Source organism: Acanthaster planci, linkage group LG07 (assembly GCF_054643075.1).
Source record: "Acanthaster planci isolate LZ-2023a linkage group LG07, COTS_SCS, whole genome shotgun sequence".
NCBI lineage: Eukaryota > Metazoa > Echinodermata > Asteroidea > Valvatida > Acanthasteridae > Acanthaster > Acanthaster planci.
Window position 1 is genome coordinate 13,318,884 of NC_141783.1, and position 18,924 is coordinate 13,337,807.

Below are 18,924 nucleotides of genomic sequence, written 5' to 3' on the forward strand. Positions count from 1 at the left end.
TCTCAGGTCAGTTTGAATGTACAGCATTGATGTCGAAGAACAGTTCCAAATGGTGCAGTAATGCTGCGTTGCACGATTTGTAGGATGTGTATTCACTGTACATTTCACTGTTTCAAATTCTTGAAAGATAAAAGTGTACACCGAATGGACTAGGTGCACCACCTGTAGAATATGTTTTCACTGTTTTTTCTTCAAGAATGAAGTGATCTGTGATATATTGCATGACAGAATTGTTCATCACTGTCCTCTTTGTGATGTGTTCTTGTAGCATCTGTCATCACAAAATCTCTTTGTCATATTTTCAATATGTGCTTCGGTCACACAGGTGTGTTTTTTTTTATTTCATACTTTTGTGATCACATCTGGACTGCTTCTGTCGAATTGTTATTTTATCAACTGTTCACAAGGAGACCTGTATGTTCTTTGTATTTGTCAAGCACTGTTGTCCATTGTGGCTGGATATGATCCAGAATGCTTGACTGTTTTCTGACACCTTTCATGCGCCAGGAGTATTGGCTGTTAACTCTTCAGATCGTAACTCCAAGTGCCGTCTGATTGAGAAAAAAAAAACATTGTCTTCTTTTTAGAACTTCTTACCTTTGACTCAAGATCATTCGCAGGATTATTTTCTGTAACTCTGTATTGCCTTTTGCAATATCCAATATCAATTGACCGTGTTGTCCTAATGTTGTTTTACAGTTTGAAAATGCTTTTTCTCGTAAAACAATGAGTTTTCTCTCTGGCCACCCAGGGAGGTAATCACCAAGATGGACCAGGAGTGGCAGATCATCTCAGACAAGTTCACCCATGTCTGTGCAGAGAACAACAGCCTCAAGAAGCAGGTAGAGACTCTGCAGAAAAGCCTCTCTGAGAGCCTGCAGGAGCTGAAGTCCTGGCGGGCTCAGGTCCGCCAGCTGATTGGCCAGAAGGCAGAGGACATGGCGGCCTTGAAGGAGCAGATTGGAGAAGGGAGCAGGGGAGGCAGTGATGGGGATGAGGGTGGGAACCAGGAGGATTGGGGAGTGGACAGCAACGACAATGAGAGGAACCCCTTGCAGGTTGGTTTGGGAGTTTGGGGGATTGCAGGGCTCAAGTTATTTTCTACAGATCTTGCTTGGGCTCTCATTTAATGGATGTGGGGAAAATGCTTGGCAGAAAAAGGTCACCAGCTAAAATGTTGTTTGATTTGATTTGTTTTAGTTTTAAAATGTGCTCAGCAGGCTACCTTGCTGAACAACATTTTTTCCCAAGGAGTGCAAGAAAATTTCACCAGTTAGACCATTTTGGTTGGAGCACTCCCTACTCTGGCGTTGTTTTTCACCAAGAGTGAAGCTTGGGTTAGCTCTCCTCTTTCTTTTGAAAAGGCAGAGTTGGACAGTCTATGGTGAAATCATCATTGAAAGTTTAGCTTTTGGCTTGGTATCAACATTGCTGATGAGTGGTTGCATTCGTGTGGAGAATGTTTGAATTAAATATAACTGCTTTTGTGCTCCTGAAGTGGGAAACTCTTACACTGAGTATCATCTTTGCCTTTATCTTTGGTAGGTGTTGCTAAGATTTCGGGAAGCTGAATTGAAGTGCACCAACGATGAGATTAACCAGCTTACAGAGGCTGTAGAAAAGGCTGAAAGGGTAGGATGGAAAAAAATGTTGTGATGGGATTTTAAATCACTTTAACCTACTAGCGTTGTTTTGAATCTTGAATTGAAAAATCTGGACTTTGCTTCAGAGCCTTGAAAGTGTCGGTAAAATGTGACAGATTTCTCCATCAGACCTGACCTTCTCTTATCACTGCAACAAACCTCCCCTATATCCCCACAGCAACAGACCAAAGTGCTGGAGCAGAATGTGTTCCTGGAGGGGCAGCACCAGTCACAAGAGGAGCACATCAAGCAGCTGATGGTGGCCCTGGAGGAGCTACAGCACCAGGTGGAGGTGGTGCGGACCAGCGGGGAGGGCCAAGCTGCCCAGGACCAGGTGGCAGAGACGGAAGCGGCATCAGCGGCCAGATCCGGGCACGGCAGCGGCGAGGCCAAGCAAGACGTCAGGCTCAGGTCATGGATTCCGTTCCTGAAGAGAGGTGAGATGATGAGAGCTCTTTTTGTTGTGTGTTTCAAATTTATCTTTGGAAAGCAAAGGATATGCAGGGAGGAGAAGAGTTAGGAGCCTCAGAACCCAGACCTTGGCTCCAGCCAAGCAATCTGTTGGGAGCCAATATAAGGCCCCTTGAGACAAGGAAGGGGGGCATAGCACACCATTGACTGTACTTGAGTGTATTACTCATGTGAACTCAAATATTTTCCCGAGGGTAGAATGGGGGCGGGGTGTTACAAACCCGACCCCCAGTTAAGCAAGAGTATACTCACTCAGACTGGGAATAAATCCTGGCATCGCATGGTAATTATTAAATGGTGGAAAGGTAGCTGTTGATGGTTAGCATGATGTGATCCGAGACTAATGCGCGAGCAACAGTTCCTGCACCTGTGAGTAATCAAGGGCAATGCATGCATAAACACAGCCACATCAATGTGATGTGGCACGACATGGCCCTCAAATGCGAGGAGGACTTTGGACACACTGGATCCGTGGAAGCCAAGTTGAAAAAGGCAGAGGCTGACATGCCCTTTCCATACATGTTCACAAGTATGAGTCAGGACTAGAGAGCCCTAAGAGATGTTATCTTTTTTCTCTTTATTTCCTGCGTGTCTTGTCTTGTGGACACGTGGAAACGATTGAGTCTCAACCTGGGGATGAAAACAACATTCAGAAGACTCTGTCAGAAAACACAGAGCAGCAGTGCCATTCGTTGTATCTAAATACTGTCTGGTTTGCTTTGAAAGACCAGTAGACCGAAGAAGTCGTACTCAATGTTTATGTATTTATTTATCTCCATTCAGAGCGAAGTGACTCGACTGGAAAAGGATCCAGAAGAAGGGCCGGGTCTGATGGGACCCAGTCAGCTGCCAAACTCAAGGTGGGATTCTCATGTTCTCTCTGATTAGTGAGAAAACTTGCCCCCCCCCCGTTGTAAAATGTAATTCACACTAAGATTGTACACTTTACTGCATTCACATTATATCAATTGTAAGACCATACACTAGTAGTTCACCATTAAGCATACTTTAATTTATACACTGTAATATGGTTATTTTTGATTAACTTTGCTTGCTTTTACTTGATCTATTATGGATTTGTGTATTTAGCACAGTAGCATAGAATGTTTAGGCTCTGCTCACTGTTGCTGTGAAATCAGAATAAGTTGAGCGAAATTTAAAATTTGACGTTTCTTGCGTTGTGCAGAAGGGTGCTGCCACGACAGAATGAACTCTGGAAATCTCAGACTGAAATCTTGGACAACTCTCACCGACCGACCAACCTGCAGAGGAATCTTAAGGATGGCACACGAAACTTGTCAGCATGCATGGCCTGCCCTTGGTTCTTTGTGCCAGGTCTCCAAGGACCCGTAAAGATGATGCCTGTCGCTCACCAGAGACTGCCTCAGCGTAGGCACCGGTTGTCCCTGTATCGGGAAAGGATAGAGGGGGGGGGGATGAAATATGGAGGGTAGGGGTTGATCAGAAGTGTGTATTCTCACGATCTGTGACGACCAACGGCCACGTAGTAGAGCTGACCAATGCCATTGTGAAAGACAATGTTGAATATAATTTTTGTTTTCCAAAGCAATTTAGAAAGCTTGTTTGTAATTTCTACCTCAAGTCAGATGCCAGATGAAAGCAACTGATGAGTGCCTTGATTTCAAAGTTGGGGGAAGAACTTTGGAAATGCCGCTGGGTGCATGTCTCGTGATTTTGATGCTGGTTGCAGTTACTTTAGGGAAATCATTCAATCTTAGCAGTGCCCTGCGAGTGGCTTTATCTCCATTTATCTTAGTACTGGTGAAATAAGATCATCTGTCTGAATGTTATGGTTATCTGGCAGTGATCACGTGCACTTCTTTAAGCCACTGGGCAGTCACCGGACATGTGTGTTGTTACAGTCACAACTATGCAAGTCAAATGAAGCTGGGTAAAGAAATAACAGCAAATACTTCTAGGGCACTGCTAAGGATAAGGAAAAATGCATAGTTTGAAAGCCACTTACAGTCGCTGACATATTTGTATGTCACCAGGACAAGCGGTATGCTCCTGCCATTTGTTCCTTCCAAGTGCAGTGCTAAATTGAAAATAAACATCCATGATCGTAATCATATACACTATCACCTTGTCAAACGAGCACAAAATCATGTATGCGTCATGGGTAAATAAAGATGTTATTGGTTTTAGTATAAATTTGGATCAACTATTTTTATCATTGTAAAACACAGTTCTTTGAGGAGGACTTCATGTGAATGTACGTACAGCAGTTGGAGTTGGCAATTCCTTCTTGTGAGTCGGCTTAATTGGTTGGTTGGTCATGTTGTTTATCATGAAATGTTATTTGAATAATTACAACAGTGTGCTTACTGAACAGACATCATTCTTTGTTAGTCACATTGAAACTGTTTAAGCAGGGTGTGATTTTAAAATTAATTTCGTCCAGAAGGGGTGGGGAGAGGGAATTTTGGGTATTTTGCCCAAGTTCCGTCTCCATATTGGGTTGTTTCATGGTCAGAAATAATACAACAGGGCCAGAGCCATTGGTTTGGCTTTTGGGTTACAGAGTGCTACTGGAACTAAGGCTTTGTTCAAATTACTTGGCTGCGGCTTGAAGTTACACGCAATTCTATGGCAGTGGCTGCAGTCACTTTGCTTGGAGTCATGCGTATGTGTAAATTTCAAGCTGCAGCCTAGCAATTCATCTAGGCATATGAAGGGAGCTGAAACTTAGGTCTGGGGTTTGGGAAAAGAGACGCTTCAATCTTGTTCCCAGAATAGAAATAAGTATCCACCAAATCTATGCTGTAAGTTACCAGTCTAAATGTGCGAAAGGCTTGCTGTTGGATTTTGTAGACCTGCATGAAGATATAGCCCAAGGGTGTTTGTCAGTGCCTGGCTTTGTCTCCATCTGAGGCTTTGTCGCTGAAATCAAAACCGGTCGTGGACCCATAATGTTCAAATTAAGTAAAAAATAGTACATCTGTGCTTGGATCGATAACTTGTATTCTGATATGCCATTATTGAGCTAATGCCTTTAAAGTCGGGGGCCAAAAACCAGGCAAAGCTTGAGATGGAGCCAGGTATTTGCACACTCCCTGTGTGTCAATGTCATACTAAGTTATTTGTCAAGGATTGTGAAGGAGAAGAGGGTTTAGCTGTATGCAGATGACCATATAGCAATTCGCAGTGCTTTGTTTTGCAAGCATCTTCTATTTCTGTACATTATGCCTAGTGACTGTTCTTCTCTATGCAACGAGTCAGTCTAGAACAATCAGTTAGGACCAAACGAGGGCACAGAAGCTTGTTTTGGTTTGGTCATAGTGTTTCCCAGTCAGCGAATCAGATTGCTTTTGTTACCAGCATACTGCATTCACTCCATCCGGATAAAGTGCTTGAGCACGTAGGTAATGATCTCGCGTCAGTTCATTTTTAAATGTCCAACGTGAATTTAGGTGGCAGTTTTTAGCTCGCATCCGCTCGGTTTTGTTTTACGCTTTTTTACATGAGAGTTCGACCAGTTTTGAGTTTCAAGAGAAAGAGCTAGCGCTGTAGCCTAGCGTATTAGTAATTTGTACAGAAATACAGCCATAAACTGTGCCTTGGAAGGGTTTTTGTGCTAATATATTTTATATAAAAAAGAGTTGCTTCCATAAATGAATCATGTTTTTTAATGAGATAAAATGTTTGTATTCTTCACATGTTATGTGGTAGTTACATGCAATGTGCTATCGTGGTTGTTGTTAGCAACATGTATGTCGGGAGGAGGGGGGAATAGGGTAAAATGACAGGGAAATGGGCGGGATATGTCCCTGGACCATCATAGAGGAGCCTTGAAAACACATTCATAAATACCTGAGACAGTTTAGCCATTGTTTGTTGTTGAGAGCCCATCGGACAGCCGGTCGTAAATGGTTGATAGAACACCAGCAGGCTGTGTACCAATCTCAGGAGATTGTTTATAACAACTTACAAGAGGAACACATCATGACATGGCTAGAGCAATGTTTTAAAAACTTGTTTTCTTCCAAAATGTACTCAAAATGATGACGGGGAATAAATATGTGCTTCGTCAGTCTTGAATGTCATTTATGACCTGCTCAGGAGAATGGGTGCTGAAAATGCCTGAGCCCAAGGCGAGGGGCAATATCAGAATCCATTCTCTGAGCTGGTCTTAGTCAATGTTTTTGACAGGCCAAGCGCATGTCCTAGTAATAAAATTGTGTCATCTACATTTTGCAGGTGTTTCTTGAAAGGCTTCCCAGAAAATGGGTGGGGAGTTCAAACAGCAGCCTGTTTCCAAAGACCTGTTACAGTTTAATCCTTTGAGATACATATGTCCAGTGCTCTAGCAACACTTGTATCAATCCAATCAATGCATATTTTCAATTATATTCATTTTTTTCTGTTGGTATGCATGAGCTAACTTGCCAAAATGCAGGGTTTTCCTTTCCATAGCAGGGCATGGGTTGTTACTTCTGATGTCCAGTGTTGTCGTCATACCATCTCAAGGCCAGACACAAGACCATTCACAGGGTCAGTCACAAGTTACAGCGTGAATGACAAGGGGATGCATGTGTTGCATTTCATTTGAATAGCTTGTGATTTAATTTAAATACAGACTGGAGGTCTTGTGTTGGCCTCTTTGATGGACTTGTGGGGTCTTGCTGAGGTTAAAGGGGGCCGACGACCATACTACTAATTTCGTTCAGTGTTTTTTTTTTATTTCTCATAAAAAAAGCACATCGTGCATAAGTTCTGGGCAGGAAAGCTTAGGAAGGATGAACAGAAGGTTTTCATGCCTTCAGTATGTGGAAAGAAGAATCCTTAACCTGGAACATTTGTAAGGTCAGAATAATATTAATGAAGGTATACTTCTGTATGTTTTGTGCCCATGATATTGATTTGTATTTGGTTGGTTCTTGATATGAAATGTTGCTGAAACTTCTAGTCCACCACTACAAAACCGAAAGACTATTATTAACCCAGCGTTCTACCTTTATAGGCAAACATTCAATTTCACAAGCTTGAATGGCAAATTATATTCTGAAATTGTGAAATGAATCTTAAGAATTTTTTTAGTAGTGTTGTGCTTTCAGTAAGTCTAAATTTTAAAAACTCTACTCCTGTTTTAGATGATTTCGGAAATCTAAAAGGGCTTATTTTACCCTCGCCACCCTCAGTTTATTCACCCAATTTCATCTTAGAATGTGTCAACTGAAATTTATTCAAATGGTAAGAAAAGCCATCACCTGTGGGGGAAGATGCCTTGTAACTGGTAATACGCTTCTTAATTTGAAGGAACACCACATTTGTTTTAGTGATGCTTAAATCGAGGTGACGGCTAATTTGTGTATTCAGGTTGTCTTGGTTTGGAGATTTTCCACGTTTACCTTGTCCGACGGACGTAATACTTTAATATATAATGCATATTTCAGGCTGTTCTCTGTGTTTGTTATCAAGCTTTAAAAGGTAGAAATTCGTTCAATATACATGTTGAAATCCTTGAATCTACTTGAGGAGAGAGAAGTTTTGTATAGAGTAGAGCATGTATTGAATAGGGTAAAATACTAATTGTTAATACACTCGCATGCGGGCATTGTTCCATTTAGATATTTTTTTTTTTACTACTTTAGTTAACTTATTAATAGACGCCAAGGAGCAAATTGCCTGAATTGTTTAATAATCAGGTTTCTTTTTTTTTTGGTTTGTTTTTCAAGTTATACACTCACATTTAATATAGATATAACAGATTGTGTCTCACTTGTCTTGTATTTATGCTTAACTTTCAAAGAAAATAGTAAATTACTACCCATAATTTCATAAGAACATGTATACAATTGTATTAAAATGCAAATCAAATGAAAGAAATTGTTTCATTGTTTTGTTGCTTTATGATACTGAAATTCATCCAAAACCTCTTGTAGAAAACCCACATTACTGACATTTTTTACAAAAGTTATGTTATATCGGGAAAACGAGAAGAACTTGGTTTTTTTTTTACAGGAGTATCATACCATTTCTAAGGGACGCTTAAAGACCATTATCGGCAAACTAAATAGGAAAAAAAGTTTGATTTGTTGAAGGATGAGGTTAAAACAAGTCGGCCCCCATCTTAAATTGAAGAAGTTACTTGTAAGACTACCGAAATGTCAATAAAAATGCGCATTTATCCTGACTCCCTTTTTGCAAAGTAAAACCTTTGTATTCATACCGAGGATGAGATTGAAAGGAAAGACGCGATCCAGTTGATCTATTAACCCTAACTCCCTAGGGTGTGTGCAAAATCATATTAAAATTGGAGGATTCAGGGCTGTTAGGGTTAATTAATAATGGAGTCGGATTTTACATATTGCCCTACGGCAAAGAAGTAATTTTTGTATTGCGCCCCCTCTCTTCGACTTGTACCTGAAGCATGGTTCCCACGTACACGCGCACGTAAAGTAAGGACAAACGTGAAAAATAATGTATTGGTCTGGTACTGTTCGAAACAAGTTAAGTGATATCGTCTGCATCAGTCTACCACCGCTGGCTTGTCTTTTCGTAGCTTGCTGAAGTTGAGTCGGACGCGTACAAGTACAAGCACCAACCATTCGTTTGCCAGCTTTCTGTGCCTGGACGGTCTTCTGAGGAATTTTTCATGTGAAAATTTCAAGACAGCCTTGTGTCGGAGTGCTTTATGGGGATACCTGTGTGAAGAGAAACCGGTGACTCTGGAATAATAACAATCTCGCCAAATATGCTCGTTGTGACTCGAACAAATGATGGAATTAGACCAAAGTGCCGCACCGAAGCAACTGGTATTCGCTAAGGTACGAGAAGAGTACGGAACATTAGGCCTAGATGCTTAACAGTAAATTAAAAACATGTATATTTTTGTTCACCTAGCACTGCCTGTGTCACCAAAGAGTTCCATGTACGACGCCGCTTTATACCCTGTGCACAAACTCTGTGAAACTGGTCTGAAAAATTTTGTTTTCTGAGTGAACGACTTGGTTTTTTTCCCTCCTAAATTGAACTTTTCTGGCATGTTCTGGGCATGGTTTTGGTTTCTGACGGCTAGTTTAGGGACTGGCGTCCGTGAATGCGTATGGAACTCTTCCCCAATAGGGCCTAGGCCTACATGATGTACATGTAGGCCTACACATGTAGGCCCAGGCCTGGATTGGGGAATAAGGACACCAGTAATTCTTCCCTACAGTGACTTAGTTCTTAGGGGCCACTCAAATTTTTCTCTGTTTTTTGAATTTTGACTTTTTTTCAAATTTTTTTGACCCCCCTCAATTTCGATGTAAATTCAAATACATATAAAAATCTATAATGCAACACAGTGTGACAAGATGAAGGCTGGAATTGGAAGAGCTACGGCTATGCCTACAGTCAACTGCATCTCTACGCACTTGCATAGGCTATATATATGTATTAGAATGGAGACATAGACCTACATGTAGCTTTAGCCAACAGATTTGGATACAGTTTGCTTCTGTCCAGCTAGTCTTGGATTCAAGGTGATGAACATTTCACCGTTATTAGCAACTGGTGTTCAACGTTCACCTGTCTGTATATAGAAACAAAGTTGAAAAAGATTGCATTTTTGGAATGCTGACGCGACATGTATTTCAGGCAAGTCAGAAAAATAATTTTTTCTGGATTTTTATATAAAAAGTGAATTTCGATTTTCAAATTATTTCCTTGACCCACCCACCCACTATTAAAAAAAAAGTTGAAATTTAAAAAACATTGAAAATTTTGAGTGGCCCCTTAGGCTAATAGCCATCAGAAAGCAAAAACATATCCAGAAAAGTCACAGTTGAGGAGGGAAAATATCAAACTTTGTATACTGAGAAAAGACTTAAAATTTTTTAGACCAGTCTCATAAGGTTAGTGCACAGGGTGTCCGGATCAGATCCCGGAAGTTGACATAGCTACATCCGGTGCAAGTCTTGGAATGGGCATGTTTCAAAAGTCCCCAAATCATGTCGGACGGAATTTGATAAAAGAAACTGTAACAGTTTTTGTTTTAGAGTTCATGCAAATGTTATTTTTTTTCCAGACAGCACAAATGACTCAAAGTAATGACACATGACATTACTTCCAAATTCAACACTTTTCTTTATTTGTTATAAAGAGTAATGTTAACATGTCGGACGGAATCGATAAAAATGAGCGTACTCAAAATTTCATGAACAAAATCGAATGTTATCAAAAGTTGAGGGGATATCTTTTTCTGTGTTTTATGTGAAGAAGAGTAACTATCAACACTTGTATTAAGACAGAGCTTTTGTTTACCAGACCTTGTCATTTTTAGTTTGGCTTGATTGAACCAACACCATGTCGGACGGAATCAATCATGTCGGACGGAATTGAAATGTTGACCAAAAACAAAGTTCAAAGAAATTGGTTTTTAATGATAGAGGCCTTTAGGTAGCTACCTGTGCTTACTAACTTGGCAATTAAATTGAATAAACAGACAAGCTTCTTGCAATTATTTGAGAAAGTTGCCTGAAATTCCGTCCGACATGTCGCATTCCATCCGACATGTTTTTGCAGTTGATGTTTAAGTGGAATGTACATGTACAAAAACAAATAATAAATTGTATTTTCAAGCAGGTCTCTAAAAATTGTCATTCAGGCCCACATTCTATACAAATTTAAGTTTTAGAAAGTAAGAACAGATTCTTACCAGTAACTTCACTTTAATACTGAAATTACAAATGAAACAAATTTTCAAAGACAAACTGTAATCAATGTCATCACTGGCAAGATACATGTATGTTTGGATGGTGCTTTAAATTTGTAAACATTCAAGAAAAAAGTCATTCTGTTTAAATGTGAAATGCTTAGTAAACACATTAAAAAAATTACAGGCTTTTAAGGAAGATCAGTACCTATTTCGCATTAAACATTGTTATCCCTGACAGATACCTGTAATAATCTTATCAGCTACTGATGCTTTCTGAACAGAACAATACATTACTGAGTTTCATCAAAGCTGTACGTATGCCAGATACCCCAATACAAAGTTATTTATGTTTTTCCTGTTTCAACATCATACACTTAAACATGCAGGTTACTTTGAAAACTTTTCAGCAAAGATTCGCTTGACCTCTCTGAAATCTCTGTCATTCATAATGAGCGTTGATGTCCTTGAAAAGAAAAGTGGGTATGGTGCCTCTAGCTTGTAGAATATGTTTTCTACATCCACCCAGGACACATCGCTTTTATTTCTAAAAGCCACCAAGCTTGCAAGTTTAACGACAAGTATAGGCTTGTGCTAGGCCACACCTATTCATGAGCCCATGTTTGGCCTAGCCCTTAGCCTGTTCAGGCTCATGAGTGTCACATGCCTATCACATGCACATAGTTCTTCATATTACATGCCTATCACATGTTTCATCCCAGTGCTGCATATCTTGCGTATAATGCATAATGTATCATGAACGTGTAGGTAGCTTCAAAAGTCATTCACAATCTTATTGAGGCCTATCAAAATTGTACTAACTGAAACTCAAATACTTTTTGAATTCTGTTGTAAATTCCTTTATCCAGTAATATCTGAACAGAATAAACTTTTGCTACTTGAATGCAAATTTTTTGTAATGAATGTAAGGTCCAATTCTATCCGACATGCATCATTCCGTCCGACATGATGTCTGCATGTCGGACGGAAAAACACTTCTTTTCATTATATCTCTGAAAGTGAAAAGGAGAAATTTAAAAAAAATGGAGGTTATTTTTAATGAGTCTATTAATTGATACTTTGCAATAGTCACACTTTTATTAAAGTGGTTGGGAGAAAAAAAACTTTTTTGGAACCTAACCCATGTCGGACGGAAATCATAATGACAAAAAACATTACTTGGAATGACTTTCTAAGATTTAATACAGGATGGTGTAGAGGAAGTGAATATTGTTTAAAAACAATCTGAATAATTGTTTTTGTTGAAAAAAAATAAAAAGTTAAGGCAATTGTACTCAGTTGAGAAGGATCTTCTTACATGGGAACAAATTCCGTCCGACATGCATTAATTTCACTGACCCAATTATCAAAACCAAATATCACCAAGAGAAACATATAAATTTAGCTTTTTTCATAGAAAATGGCAAAATTTGGTTAACACGCTTCAAAATAAATTACATATTAATCTTGTTCAAGGCTTTTAGAAATTTCACCCCTGTGATGACCATTTTTGAAACATGCCCGAATGCACAAAAAACAAGGCTGTGTCGTCATGAAGACCTACATGTCATGTATATGACATTGTACATGTACCGTACATACGCTGTTGGCCTGGATGCCGCGTCCGTAACCAGCGTTACGCTGGTTCCCAATTAAGCCTGTGTGCTTTCGTACTGTGAGTTGGTAGTAAACGGGTACTTGCCCATTCCCATTCTCTTTCCACGTCGCCTTTCTGATTTTCGTTATCACTGCATATTGCTCGTCCAAAACCTTCCACTTCCTCATTTTTCATTGTTTCATCTGAAACTACATGTACGTGTGATATGACAACGAGACCTATACAGTGCGTAAGTACACGAGTATGCACCATCGAGTTTCGCGCGTAATGGCTGCCGTTTTGGTGCAGTGCGTATAATCAGTGAATTGTTCACATAACCCTTGCCCCGAGGGTGCAGCGCTTCCTTGATGCTATGCGGGATCAGGATCCAGTGTAAACGCAGCACGGATCTGATCCCCCTCACTTGATTGCTCTCGTCGGATCTGATCCTCCTTTGCAGGATCAAGTGTAAATGCAGTGCACTAGAGAGTACATGAACTAAAATGCACTAATACACTAACACTACCGGTACTAATCACGTGGCTTGAAAGCATTTAAATTTTAATTTGACCGTGAGTTACAGTAACAAACATGCATACCAAGTGCCACTTTCTGAAATGCTTGAATTTCAAACTCTCATTCATTTTTCCTGATACCGGCACATACATGTACATGTAGAATTCCCTATGGCTTGTACATACATGTATACTGTACGTACATATGTGTGGGGGCCTTTTTTTTGCCTGACATTGTTTTGGGGAATAACATACATGATCATTGTAGTTTTGCAGCCTGTTAAAAAAGATTCTGGACATCCTAAATGTGATTGTTGGTTTCCTGCACTTTACTGCACTTTCTGTTGATGGAAGAAAGTGGCGCACCAAAATGGTAACGGTATAAATTTGTGAAAAAGACAATGGCAGTAGCTGATAAGTGATTCACATTTGTAATCTGAATTCCAGTTGGTCCCCAGTGTTTTGAGATTTGATTTTGATGGCATCTTTTTCTGGAGTTATCACCGGGCTATGTCCGTAAATGTGTGGAAGCAAGCAGGTCTGATCAAAGTGAGATAGTTGTCAAGGTTGGATGGCCCTGTGTAAGCAGTCTGCAAACACTGATAGTGGTCACAATTTAATCTTAGACTATAAGTATATTTACTTGTGTAACACATACTGTACATGTACATAGATGATCGTGATACCAAAGCCGACTACTGAAAGTATACAGGTGCATGTCAGAGATGATAATTATTAACCTTCCATATTGGCTCATTCAGAGTATTTATTAATACAGTTCAGAACAGGCTTTCCCCTTCCTGTTCAATCTCAAACTGCCCACCTTAGTCGTTTTAGTAGCACTGAAGAAAGTAAGGGAAACTAAAGGAAAAAAATTACATCAAAATTAAAAGTCTCAGGATTTTATGGAATACATACATGTACACATAGTTCACTGTAGATGCATTTGGTCTGACGAGCAAAGAAGGCAACTGTGTATGTACCGGTACTTGTGCACTGTAGAAATTTTGAGGCCCCGTTTAGCAACACACACATTTGCTGTGAGCAAATTATGTCCTAGTTTACAGGCCTTGGTTTACAGAATTCGGAGGCCAGTTCACACTTGGTGCAAGCTTGAACACAATAAGAAATAGGGATTTCAGATCAAATGTTTGTTTTCCGACTTCTTAAAAGCTGAACTCATTTTAACTTGTTCCAGTTTTCATTGCAAGTGTTTTGTGACATCAAGTTCACTTTGTTTCAGCATTCATCTGAAATATGGACCAATCTTAATACCGGTATTTACAGATGAATAGGGGATGGAGCATTTAGAGTCTGGTCTTGTGATGACAGATTTTAACATCTGTTTGAGACAGGCACTCTAGGGTCGTGCCAAACCAAATAGAATTAAGAGCAACGCGGGTCGATCCAATTAACATTGGGTTTCAGACAGGTTTGGCCCATGAAAATTTCTGAAACCGAGGCTGTTTTCCAATACTCAACTTCGGCTCCTTGGGATATGAATTTACCCTTGATATTAAATCTGCCAATTGACAATATCAAATATGGCACTGGTAGCATGTAAGTACAGTGTACACGTCTGCACAGAAAGGGCACGTTAGGAGAGAGAATATACATGTAGAGCATGTGCCTCATCAGTTTTACATCTGCATACATCTTCTCAACAATAAATTAAAAATTAATAGAATAAAGCAGTAACGGGGCTGGGGGAACGGGGATGGAACGCATCATTTTTCACGACTCTGTGCTTAGAAACATTCATGTGTCATGTTATACACGTTGTCATTACAGTGTGTACATGTACGTGTACAAATACCAGTATGCTGTTACAGGCACTCTTTATTGTCAAGTGTTGTGCGCTGGCTTGCAAATGAGTGCATACACTTACATACCTGTACATGTCCCTATTGTTACAGAGTGTCAGTAAAGCCTGCTTTGGTTTGGTTTACTTGTTTTTAAATTAAAACATACATATTTAAAATGATGACCTTGCTAAGCTCAGGAACCATGCAAACTACAGATTTGTGTCAAGACTCACAACATGACAAGTCGTTATTGTGCTGCATGTCATAAGTGACCATGGAGGTAGAAACCAGTCCTTGGCCGGTGCCATATCATTTCGTCATGCTTCATATGCACTCTTGGTCTTCTGTGTACATGTAACCCAGGCAACAGATGGTTAATGACCATCTCGCCAGTCTCCATGGGAACAGATTCGCTTTGTAATGAACTTGCCTCTTGTCACAAAATTACTTTTCAAAATTACTGTGTCGTTTGAATGAAAGCACCCTGTGGTTGTCAACGTTTGCATACATTTTTGTTGTATACAAGGGAATTTGGCAATTTTTTCCCCCAAAACAACTCTAAAAAGTGACTGAAAAGGGAAAAATTCTACCCTTCCTGAAAAGCCAAAAAGGACTTAAAAAACGGGTGAAAAGTTGCACGTTGAAAGGTGTGTACACACATTCTGGCCTCAGAAATATTCATGCACATGTATGTTAGCATTTTACTGTTTTGTCCAGTGTTGCATACAATTTTTGTAGGTTTTTGTAGTACATGAACTGTCCCTGATTCATCGAGAGTTATGGTGTGTGGTATTGTATACATGTTTTACATGTACATGTACATTGTACATAAATCCTTTTACATGCAATTCAAATATTCTTTCATTATTTGCTTGTACTTATTTCAATTTTCAGTAGTTTTTTTGTCTACTTGGTATACTGGTATGGTACTTGTTTTCTTTCATGTATAATTTGTCAGATTATTAATGTTTGGTTGTCCTACATGTATGTACCGTACATTGTTTGTTTGCCATCATTAATTGCTTTTAGTCAAAATGTAGGTCTTCCCTTTTATGCCTTCAGTTGACAAGCCTTATTATGGCTGCTAATTGTTTTCTTTCATTGTGTTCATGCTGTTCTTCTGGGTTATCCTATTTCATTTTCCTAATGTACAGTATACTGTATTTTCTTTTTTCTCTCTCTCCCTTTTTTTTGATTTACATGTTAGTTATGGTAGACTAGTAAAAAATGTTGGATTGAATAGAATTTACATGTAAGTGTTCACTTATTGTACAGGTAATTGTTAATTATAAAGATTAGTAAAGTTAATTGTGACGATGAACTAAGAACTGAATGATGTCTGATGCAGTTGCCTCCCCCCAAAAAAAATAATGGGAAGAACCCCCATCATAGGGCTGGGTACAGTACATGTAGCTCATTTGGTAGAGTACTGGTCCGATGTTCCGGAGGTCACAGGTTCAAATCCTGTTCTATTCCATGTCTTTGTACATGTACATCTTAATAATTATATGTACTTGTAAGCACTTCATGTACACATAGTTTCCGTATGGTTTGCTTGATGTACACATGCAATAGTACATGTACATGGAATGGTATAATGGTTCAATTGTATTTGCATAGGATTTTTTACATTTACTGTAATCCAACTATGAATAATATACAGGTATGAATGAATGATTTTGGCAACAAGTTTTCTGTCTATAATTTTCCTAATGGTTCCTGACAAAAGTCCCAAGGCCATCAATTAAAAACTAATTAGCCCCTGTGAAAGCTACATGTACTGGTACTGTATTTTCTTCAGTTTTGGTGACGTGGGCATCATTGAAAGACTTCTGGTTGCATTTTGGCAGGAACAAAGCAGGAATTTAATCAGCTGTTGCCGTCTGTGTACATGTACATGTATATATTTGCATGAATCACAGAATAAACACACAATTGTCTGCTACATACACATGTGTGTGCCTGGCTGGGGTTATACTTATTTCTTACAGGTACATGTATGTTCCTTTGAGGCAACAAAATTACTTAAAATCTTAAGTGCCTAAGAGCAAACCTGATTAAGTTTCATCTCAGTGAACCCTATATTCTGACAAAACCGTATTCTAAGATTTTGATTTCAGATCGAAGGTACCGGTACATGCTGAGTCATGTTTTGAATTGTACTAACTCAGCATCTGGGACACGTTCTTACATTCAGTCGAATGCAGCTACGTACAATGTACATATGTATGCATACAATGTCACACACTGAACCAAAGAATTATTGTAACTGCACCTGTTTGTTGTAAGTCAACACTTGCACGCACTTCTAATGGGGATTTCCAAAAATGCATCTTTAGACGCATCATTGGAGATGGCCTTCTTTCATTTTTCTTTCAAAACGACAGCTTGCCAGAACCGGGGGACTTATTTCACAGGGAGTTTAGTCCCATCCATTACCATCTTTAAAGAAACCAATATGCTTTAAACACTTATTTAGTCGGTTTCTTTTGGGACAAAAGTAGAACTGCAAATTCAGTCGATATACCTGTGCAATAGAAAGAATGTCTGTTCAGTATTTCCCATTGGGATACGTACATGTACGTGTACTGTTACATGAACGTAGAATTTATTTGCAGTGAGATTTTTTAAAGATTTATTAAAAACTCTTATGCAAAATTTTCCAGTGAGGTATGCATCTCCGTTTTCATATTTTATTACCGATATATGGTATTTACATTTGTTTCTTGATTTGTAACCTTCCTGTAAACCAATTTAAACTTGTGTCTATAAACTTGCTTGATTGCAGATAGAGAAAATAATTCGAGATATGCAGCACCATGAACGAGGGATCAAGACAAGGTCGCAAAAGGTGTTCCTGACATCCATCCCTTGTGCGTTTACAGGTAAATCTGTGCAGAGATTGTAGGGATTTTAACCTCTAACCAGTAAATTGTGAGACTCAGACTTTACAATCCTGCTGTTTTTATCCTCCCTCAGCTGACATGATTGCTTATTTCCCCCTTTACCCTGTCAAGTGGAAGAAGCCTCACTTTAGTTTGTAGTCGTTTCTCAAAATGTTTTTAGCAGATTTTTCTCAACATACATGTACATGTACATGTATTACATGTGTGTTGTACACAAACACGTACGTACATGTGTACAGCGCATGTGTACGTACTTTGCCCTGCGTGGAAATTGATGCTTTCAAATAGCAAACACGCACTGTGTGGCTGAATGACACCTGCCCGGAAATGCATTTTGGAAAGGGATCCCGTTTAGTAATTATTAACTCAGGGAAAGTGCCCGATTGACAAATTTGACTTGTACAAAGATGAAATAGCTTGTAATTCAAAGTTGCAGCCATGTGTGCAGTGTACATGTACATGTGTTAATAGATATTTATACATGTACTTAATGAACGAGTAGATGTACAGTAAGCATGGTAAGACAAATGCATGTAAATGTACATGCACATGCATTTGTCCTACTGTACATGTACACAAGCATTGAAGAGGGTCATTTTTACACATTGTGACTGTTGTTTCAATGGCCATTTTAATTGTAGTTTTTCATTACCTTCATGTACATGTACACGTATGTACTATACATGGATTCAATATAGCACATACATGTACATGTACATGTAGACCTACATGTACATGTACCGGTACATGTAGGTCTACATGTAGGTGTACATGTACATGTGCAGTTCTCTGTAAGCTCCCATTTTAAGGTCACCTTTTACCTGAAACGGTTCTTGGTTTTCAAATAATATAAGTTACCATGTAATTTTCTGTAAGATCCAAAAATACAAACAATTTTTTTCTGATTAAAATTGTATGTAGGCCATAACGGTACATGTACACCCATTCATGTATCAAAATAGATGAAGTTTTTTGATTGTTTACATTTTCTGGTACATGTACATGTACATGTGCCATATTTCACTTTGTCGGTAATAAATTTAAACTTCTCTGCTGTTAATTGTGCTGTGCATTCATTGTATGCATATAGACCTTACCAGATAAAAATCTGGTTCAAAGCCTGTGTCAGTCACAGTTGCTTTTCTTTTTGTCAAAATTGAAGTTGTCCCATTTAACACACTTCTGGTTTGAAATGAAAAAACTGAGCACAGCTTCATAAAATGATCAAAGCTGCCAAATTGCCCAAATTTGTGGCATTGATTCGTTATGTTGATAGAAACACTTTGTGACTTCTCTAGGCAAGCTGCAGCATGGTAAGTATGGATTTC

The 18,924-nt window shown here is 39.1% G+C and overlaps 2 protein-coding genes across 4 annotated transcripts in view; both read left to right on the forward strand.

Annotated features, from left to right (window-relative positions):
* LOC110981830 (uncharacterized) overlaps nucleotides 1-7,964 on the forward strand; it is a 56,208-nt gene extending 48,244 nt beyond the window's left edge. For all 3 annotated transcript variants that reach the window (XM_022239783.2, XM_022239787.2, XM_022239784.2), the window contains 5 exons: nucleotides 752-1,058; nucleotides 1,546-1,632; nucleotides 1,822-2,080; nucleotides 2,898-2,974; nucleotides 3,301-7,964. In XM_022239783.2, the coding sequence (XP_022095475.2) occupies nucleotides 752-1,058; nucleotides 1,546-1,632; nucleotides 1,822-2,080; nucleotides 2,898-2,974; nucleotides 3,301-3,324 (754 nt within the window). In that variant the 3' untranslated portion in view covers nucleotides 3,325-7,964. The remainder of the gene's footprint in view (nucleotides 1-751; nucleotides 1,059-1,545; nucleotides 1,633-1,821; nucleotides 2,081-2,897; nucleotides 2,975-3,300) is intronic.
* Nucleotides 7,965-8,579: 615 nt separating this feature from the next.
* Nucleotides 8,580-18,924, forward strand: part of LOC110981810 (regulator of G protein signaling 9-like) — a 51,067-nt gene continuing 40,722 nt past the window's right edge. The window contains exons 1-2 of the mRNA XM_022239749.2: nucleotides 8,580-8,905; nucleotides 17,479-17,575. Coding sequence (XP_022095441.1) covers nucleotides 8,855-8,905; nucleotides 17,479-17,575 — 148 coding nt within the window. The 5' untranslated portion in view covers nucleotides 8,580-8,854. The remainder of the gene's footprint in view (nucleotides 8,906-17,478; nucleotides 17,576-18,924) is intronic.